General features: G+C 42.6%; 1 protein-coding gene across 1 annotated transcript; it reads left to right on the plus strand.

Annotated features, from left to right (window-relative positions):
* Positions 1–365: 365 nt before the first annotated feature.
* LOC131251406 (cytochrome P450 77A2-like) lies at positions 366–2602 on the plus strand. Its single transcript, XM_058252088.1, has one exon. It carries the CDS (start codon positions 408–410, stop codon positions 1932–1934), a length of 1527 nt encoding a protein of 508 aa, XP_058108071.1. The 5' UTR covers positions 366–407; the 3' UTR covers positions 1935–2602.
* The last annotated feature ends 6131 nt before the right edge of the window (positions 2603–8733 follow it).

The raw sequence follows: 8733 nt of genomic DNA on the forward strand, positions 1-8733 counted from the left end.
CACTCCTCTCATATGAACATCCAAGCTGAACATCCGGTGGCCCTACTGTTTAAATGTCCTCCTTAAAATCAAGCCAGTCAATTCGTTAGCTTCGCCCACTCACATAGTGGTCCATATGTAATGTACATGTGTTGGGCCACCTTATATATATATATCCACGTAAATTTTCCGATTCACCACAGAACAAAGTCCCACACACTTGCAAGTTGGTACGTGCGGCTGAATGCAGAGGCGCATGTGGACCTAGCAAAACAACTTTTATCTTCTTCTGCATTTAAACTTAGCAATGCTAGACCGGTAGCAGTTGTAAATATAAATATCCAAGTGGAACCCTCTCTTATATATATATATATATATATATGGCCATATACCCAACCGTTCATCCATCCACTTTCCATCTACCTATCATGGCTTCTTTCTCTCCTTCTGACTACAATGCCATCTTCATGTTCATGGCACTCCTCTCAGCTCTCATTTTCTTCTTCAAACGTAAAAGCAAGAATAGCTCATTAAACCTGCCTCCTGGCCCACCTGGGTGGCCCATTGTAGGTAACCTCATCCAATTCATTCGGTCCGGCAAGCCGTTCATGCACTTCTCCCGCGATCTCCGGTCCATCTACGGCCCCATCTTCACCATCAAGATGGGAGCCCGAACCCACATCGTGATCAGCAGCGCTGAGCTGGCTCACGAGGCGCTCGTTGCAAGGGGCCAGACATTCGCAAGCCGCCCTCCCGAGACCCTCACCCGTGCCGTCTACAGCTGTGACAAGTTCACCGTCAATTCAGCTGTCTATGGCCCGGTCTGGCGGTCACTTCGCCGGAACATGGTCTCGAACATGCTCAGCGCCAGCCGGCTCAGAGAATTCCGCGACGTCAGGCAAAGGGCCATGGACCGGCTCATCGACCGCCTTCGAGCTGAGTCTGAGTCGACTCAGTGCGGTGCAGTCCACGTCTTGAAAAATGCCCGGTTCGCCGTCTTCTGCATACTTCTATCAATGTGTTTCGGCGTAGAGATGGAAGAATCGGATATCGTAAACATCGACTGCTTGATGAAGAAGGTGCTTATCGTTCTTAATCCCAGATTAGACGATTTTCTCCCTTTCTTAAGTTCATTATTTACGAAACAACGCAAGGAAGCCATGCAAGTACGTGAAGAGCAGATGCGTACATTGGTCCCACTCATCGACCGCCGTCGATCCGATCTCAATGACCCGTCCCCAGACAAGAAATGTGCATCGTTCGCCTACCTTGACACCCTCTTTGACCTCCAGGTCGAAGGCCGGAAATCGTCCCCGACCGACGCTGAGATTGTGACCCTTTGCTCCGAATTTCTCAACGGTGGGACCGATACGACTGCGACAGCGATTGAATGGGCCATCGCGCGAATGATCCACGACCCAGATATCCAATCTAAACTCTATCAAGAGATCGTAGCCGTTGCTGGGAATAGAAAAGTGGACGAGAAGGATATAGATAAGATGGTATATCTTAATGCCTTCATCAAGGAATTATTACGAAAACATCCACCCACGCACCTGTCATTGACCCACGCAGTCGTGGAGCCCACCACATTGGGCGGCTACGATATACCCCCCGGTGTCAACGTGGAATTCTACCTGCTGCCTATTTCGGAGGACCCGACATGTTGGTCGGATCCGGAGAGTTTCGATCCCGATAGATTCGCGTCGGGTAAGGAATCAGCCGATATAACTGGCGTTACGGGGATTAAGATGATGCCGTTTGGGGTTGGCCGTAGGATCTGTCCGGGTCTGAGCATGGCCATGCTCCATATCAGCCTGATGGTGGCTAGGCTGGTGCAGGAATTCGAGTGGTGCGCACTCCCATCCCAGCGTACAATAGACTTCAGCGAGAAGCTGGAGTTCACGGTCGTGATGAAAACTTCGCTACAAGCCGTAATCAAGCCTAGGAAGTAGGAAGCCGTACACAACCACACGCCTGCACATGTGACACGTGTTTAAGATATGAGGTGTCCATGAGGTGAGTTGCACTGCTTAGATCTGCTGCCTTAAAAACTAGGGCATTGGTGGGTCACAGCATATCCCTAATGCATGGCTACAAAGAATTTTAACAGTTAATTTTCTTTGCACTTTGTGGCCCACCTAAAGAGTAAAACCGTCCGATGTTTTAGCTGCAGTATCTATGCATTATTTCAAACCTCATGGAAAGCTTATATCTCATACATGTTTTATATACGCACGTGTGCCATCGTGTTGGTGTCTACGGATTTACACGCGTGTAGAAGTAGCAATAATCAGGAAGTGGGTAGTTTGCAGGATGGGCGCCAAGATCTGACGCTAGCCGTGGTCAAGGTGATCGGTGGGAATGCGTCTTTTTGGTGGTATATTTAAAGAGTGAGCCCACTGCATTAACATGGACCTTTTTCTTCATTATTTGTCTTTGCTGTCGTTGTTTGTCGTTGGCTACATTAATAAAGGTTATCGGTGGCTATTGTATCGTGGGGCCGCGGAAGTGATTGTTATCTGATTTTTGTGTGGTCCACAGTATAAGTCATATCAAGTGGTATTTAAGGTTTGATTTGATTAATGAATCATATGGTTTTATGTAAGACTTTTTCTCATAACTTTATTAGGTGCATAGATGTGATGGGATGATAAATGGGAAACCGAGGGATGGGTCAGTGTCGACCCAAGGAAATTCATAGCTGCTGTTTGGTTCTGAGTTTTCAAAAAGTGAAGCTGTATTTAAATGAACCAGGCCCCTCAACAGAGATTTCCTGATACCCTAATCCTCATTGGTCTACGTCACCACTCACAAAAAAAAAAAAAAAAAAAAAAAACAACTTCGGACGCCAAACCATTAGGGTAACAGGAAATCCCTGTTGACCAGGTAACAGAGGATCCGGACTCCTCTTGGATAGACCATACGGTGGAAATGTCACAGACCAGAAGATCCTGGCCACTAATCTTAAAAGCGTCAGCTCCATTTGTACCTGTCCGTACACAAGCGTACGGTACTGTCGGGCTGATGTGGGGCTCAGTGATCCGTCAACGGAATTCAACCCATTCACGAGAAACCTCTGATGCTAAAATGTCGTACGCGCACGGATTGAGTGTTGAGAAAATGTGGCGAGATTTGATTGGTGGGACCATATGGTTCTCGGCAGTATTTGGCCCATCACGGATAGCCTAGGACCCACCATCAAATCTGGCCATGTCTCCCCACCACCGGGGTGGTGAAAACCTCATCACCCAGATTTAAAACTTATAGAGGCCATGGCACGGTGAGTATATGTATATTGAGAGGTAACAGCTACTGTGGAAGCCCACCGTGTCGTGTATATATTGACGTCATCCGGACCTTTCTTGCATCGCAGATTAAGGGTAATCTCACAATTTAGAATGTTTCACTGTTCTAAAAGCCTTTTGGAATTAAGGGTGGGTGTTCCCTCCGAGCTCATCTCCTTTGTCAAAAAACACCTACACATGAACAATACATGTAAATAATAATAATAATATTATTATTATTAACAAGATCTAAATCAAAATTCAAAAGACAAGAAAAGAAAGAGACAAGAGCACAAAAGTTGATATCCTTTGACAACATGCCTACGTCTTTGAGGCAATAATATGGAGGTTTTTTTTTTTCTTTTATTTTTTTAATTATTATTATTAGAAGAAAAATTAAAAATACAATGCTTATCTCTCTCTTACTATTTAAATATATAAGAAATCTCGCTCACCTAAAAATCTCCATACAATTAATACTTTCTCTTTAGAGTGCGGATCCTCTGCCTCCCGGAGGCAGGAACTCCCTACCTCCCGCATTTTCATTAGTCAATGTTAGTATAAGTGCCATGTCATCAGATTTTTTAAATATATTAAAAAAATACATTTCATAAGAAGTATAACGAAGATGTTAAACGGAAGCGGTTTGCATGCCGAGTAAATCAGTAGGGTAAGCGTACTGAGTAAAGTCCATGGAGCCCACCATCGTCATTCGTGCATTGTATCAACTCCATCCATCTCTTTTATCATCTAATTTTACGGTTTTATAACAAAAATTAATCATATCCAAAGATCAAGTGGACCACACCACCTGAAACAATGTGAATTGAATTCTACCATTAAAAAGTTGTTGGGGGCCCACAGAAGTTTTATATCAAGATGATATTTGTTTTTTTTCATTCATCCATGCCTTGGTGATCTTATAAACAGTTTGGATGAAAAATAAACATCATTGGGGGCTTAGAAACATTTCAATGGTGAAAATCAATATTTCAACTGCTTCCTTTGGTATGGTCTACTCGAGCTCTTGATATACTTCAGTTTTGGGCTCAACCCCTAAAATGATCTGAAAAAATGGAGGACAACGTGAATAAACCACATGAATTCACAGTGGGCCCAACAGAGTTTACTCAGTACGATAAGACTCGTACGCAATCCGATTTCACGTGTCTAACGGGGACACGAATTTCCTGCCAAAGCCTTTTGCAGTACGATCCTGCACAAGGATTCCAGATGGGCCCACTGCGACGTTGGTGATAAATCCAACCCGTTCATCCATTTTTAGATATCATTTTAGGACATAATACCAAAACTAAGGTGTATACAAAACTCAAATGGGCCACATGAGAGGAAACAGTGGGGATTTAGTGTCCACCGTTGAAATATTTATATGGCCACAAAAGTTTTGCATCGGTCTAATATTTTGGTGTTTTCACTTCATCCTAGTAAAAATGACCTTATAAACAGTTTGGATGGCATATAAACATCAACACGCCTAGGAAGGCTTCAACCGTAGGAATTTCTTTCTCCACTGTTTCATCTTGTATGGCCCAATTGAGTTTTTGATCATCCTAACTTTTTGCTACATGTCTTAAAATAAGCTCTAAAAATAGATGAATGGATTGAAATTCTTATAAACATCATGGTGGACCCCACCATACATCCCAGTGCTGGAACTTCATGCAAAAGGCTTTCCCCGGTGAATCAGCGTCCAGGGTTTCCATTGGAAACGGACTGACTACTCCCCTGCCACTCGGTACTATGTGGGCCCACAATGATGTATGTGTTTCATCCATGCCGTCCATTTATTTTTCTAGATCATTTTATGATCTGAGACCAAAAATGAGGTATAACCCAATCTCAAGTGGGCCACATTACATGAAATAGTGTTGAATGAATGTTGACCATTAAAAACTTTTTGGGGCCATAAAAGTTTTAGATCAAGCCTTTCCCTTCATCTGGGTCTTTATAACCAAACTAGAGCTGGGCATTGGACCGATTCGGATCGGATTGGGTCCAACTTGACTCGGTTCGAAATTTGCAGGGCCTGATCCGAACCCAATCCGATCCAGGACCGAGTCCGGGTCATCTAACTCGAACCGATCCGAACTCCTGCTGGCTTGAATCGATTCGAGTCCAACTCAGTCGGGAAAACCAAATCGGATTGGATTGGGTAAGATTCGGTTCGTTCATTTCTTTCAATGGTGTGGAAATCATTATTCTCAGTCTTCTATGGTGTAATCTACTTGATTATTGAATATATTTAAAATTTAGCATCAACCCCTAAAATGATCTGAAAAAACTAATGGACGGTGTGGATAAACTAAAAAGTCCAAGATGGGCCCCACATAGTTTACTCAGATAGATAAAAACATAAAGTAGCTTCTTAAAGAAGCTTGACATGCCCTCCACATAGCTTCTTGAAGAAGCTTTATAAAAGTAAAGAGATAAAAACGTACAGCAGCTTCCTAGCCTGTAGCTCTAAAAATAGATGAACGCTGTAGACAGGACGGACGCTTCTCGAGCTCTGAGTTGTGAGATCGGTTCAAAGGAGATCAAAGTTACATGGGCCCCACAGTGATGTATTTATTATATCTACACCGTTCATCTATTTTTAGAGATCATTTTAGAGCATTATCCAAAAAATGAATCATATCCAAAGATCATCTTGACCACACCATAAATAGTGGCAGAGATAATGATTTTCACCGTTAAAAAATTTGTAGGCCCACCATAATGTTTATTTTACATCCAATCTGTTCATAAGGTCACAAGTACCTGATTGAAAAGGGAAAAATAAATTTTATAAGGTCACACGTACCTGAATGAAGAGGAAAAACAAATTTCATATTATCCAAAACTTTTGTGACCCTGAAAAGTGTTTCAATGGTAGACGTTCAATCTCCCACTAGTTTTTGCAGTGTGGTCCAGTTGATGGTTAGATCTGTCTTATTTTTTGTCTCAAGCCTTAAAATGAGATTGCCAAATGAATGGACGATTTGGATATAAAACATACCTCGTGATCAGACCCACAGAACTTGCTAACGGTACACGACCCGATCCACTTCATACACTATTCTTCTTCTTCGATCAATACCCGCTGCTTGTGACTCTCTTTCTCTTTCCCTCTTTCTCTCTTCCAATAGAGAAATCCAAGCTCCAAAACCCAAGGGCAGAGAGAAAAGGATTTGATCTACGGGGCATCTAGCTAGCCTTCTTCTTTAACAGAAATAGAGAGACAGAGGTAGAGAGAAAATCACAGATATAGAGAGAGAGAGAGAGAGATAGAGAAATAGAGTTGACGGGCTCAGGTGTACATTGGGGGGGATTTTTTGGCGCCGAAAGTAAAGCTTAGGCGGTAAAAGTAATTAATATATATATACGCAGTCTGAATCGGGTCGGTCCGAATCGTATCCAATCGAATCAACCCCGTCACTTTGTCTACTGTACCCCATCAATTTGTACTGCAACCCTGTCACTTTGTCTACTGAACCCCGTCACTTTGTACTGCAACCCTGTCACTTTGTCTACTGAACCCCGTCACTTTTTACTGCAACCCCGTCACTGTCTACTAAATCCCGTCACTTTGTACTGTAACATCATCACTTTATCTACTGTACTCCGTCATTTTGTACTACAACCCTGTTACTTTGTCTATTGAACCCCGTCACTTTGTACTGCAACCTCGTCACTTTGTCTATTGCAGTACAAGTGACGGGGTATAGTAGACAAAGTAACGGGATTGCAGTACAAAGTGACGAGGTTAAGCAGACAAAGTGACGGAGTTGCAGTACAAAGTAACGGGGTTCAGTAGACAAAGTGATGATGTTGTAGCACAAAGTGACGGGGTATAGTAGACAAAGTGACAAGGTTGTAGCACAAAGTGATGGGGTACAGTAGACAAAGTGATGATGTTGCAGTACAAAGTGACGAAGTTCAGTAGACAAAGTAATGAGGTTGTAGTACAAAGTGACAGGGTTCAGTAGACAAAGTGATGGGGTTGCAGTACAAAGTGATGGGGTTCACTAGACAAAGTGACGAGGTTGCAACACTAAGTAACAGGGTTCAGTAGATAAAGTGATGGGGTTGCAGTACAAAGTGATGGGGTTTAGTAGACAAAGTGACGAGGTTTGGATTGGATTCAGTCGTAATAAATAGTGGGCGTGACTCTCTCCACTATTTTCTGTGGTGGGGTCCACTCGAGTTTTAGATCTGATTCATTCTTTGGCTCATGCCCTAAAATGATCTCTCCAAATGGATGGACGGTGTGGATACAAAACATACATCATAGTGGGACACATAAATAGGTGACATCACTTCAGTAGCGAGTCTCACTGCTCAATGTGGCACTGAATCCCAAATGGAAATGAAAGCGGATTGGCTACTCCCCCCACCACCAGCCCGGTGGTGGTGGTGGTCAGTACTCTGTGGGCCCCACCATGATGTATGTGTTTCATGCATTCCGTTAATCTATTTTTACATATAATTGTAGGGGTTGATCCCAAAAATGAGAGGGATATAAATCTCATATGGACCACACCATAGGAAAACAATGGTGAATGGATATCCATCATTAAAGTCTTCCTAAGGCCCACCGTACTGTTTATTTGACATTCAATCTATTGGTTTGGTCATAAAGACCCAGATGAAGGGAAAAGCTTGATCCAAAACTTTTATGGCCCCCAAAAAGTTTTTAATGGTCAACGTTTATTCAACACTATTTCATGTAAGGTGGTCCACTTAAGATTGGGTTATACCTCATTTTTTGTCTCAAACCATAAAATGATCTAGAAAAATAAATGGACGACATGGATGAAACACATATATCATGGTGGGCCCACATAGTACCGGGTGGCAAGGGAGTAGCCAGTCTGTTTCCAATGAAAACCATGGACGCGGATTCACCGAGGAAAGCCTTTTGCATGAAGTTCCAACACTGGGATGTATGGTGGGGTCCACCATGATGTTTATAAGAATTTCAATCCATTCATCCATTTTTAGAGCTCATTTTAAGACATGTAACCAAAAATTAGGATGATCAAAAACTCAACTAGGCCATACAAGATGAAACAGTGGTGAAAGAAATTCCTACAGTTGAAGCCTTCCTAGGCGTCTTGATGTTTATATGCCATCCAAACTGTTTATAAGGTTGTTTTTACTAGGATGAAGTGAAAACACCAAAATATTAGACTGATGTAAAACTTTTGTGGCTATATAAATATTTCAACGGTGGACACTAAATCCCCACTATTTCCTCTCATGTGGCCCATTTGAGTTTTGTATACACCTTAGTTTTGGTATTATGTCCTAAAATGATATCTAAAAATGGATGAACGGGTTGGATTTATCACAAACGTCACAGTGGGCCCACCCGAAATCCTTACGCATGATCTTACTGCAAAAGGCTTTGGCAGGAAATCTGAAATCGGATTGCGTACAAATCTTATTGTACTGAGTAAACTCTGTT

This window comes from Magnolia sinica, chromosome 1, assembly GCF_029962835.1.
Source record: "Magnolia sinica isolate HGM2019 chromosome 1, MsV1, whole genome shotgun sequence".
Classification (NCBI taxonomy): Eukaryota; Viridiplantae; Streptophyta; class Magnoliopsida; order Magnoliales; family Magnoliaceae; genus Magnolia; species Magnolia sinica.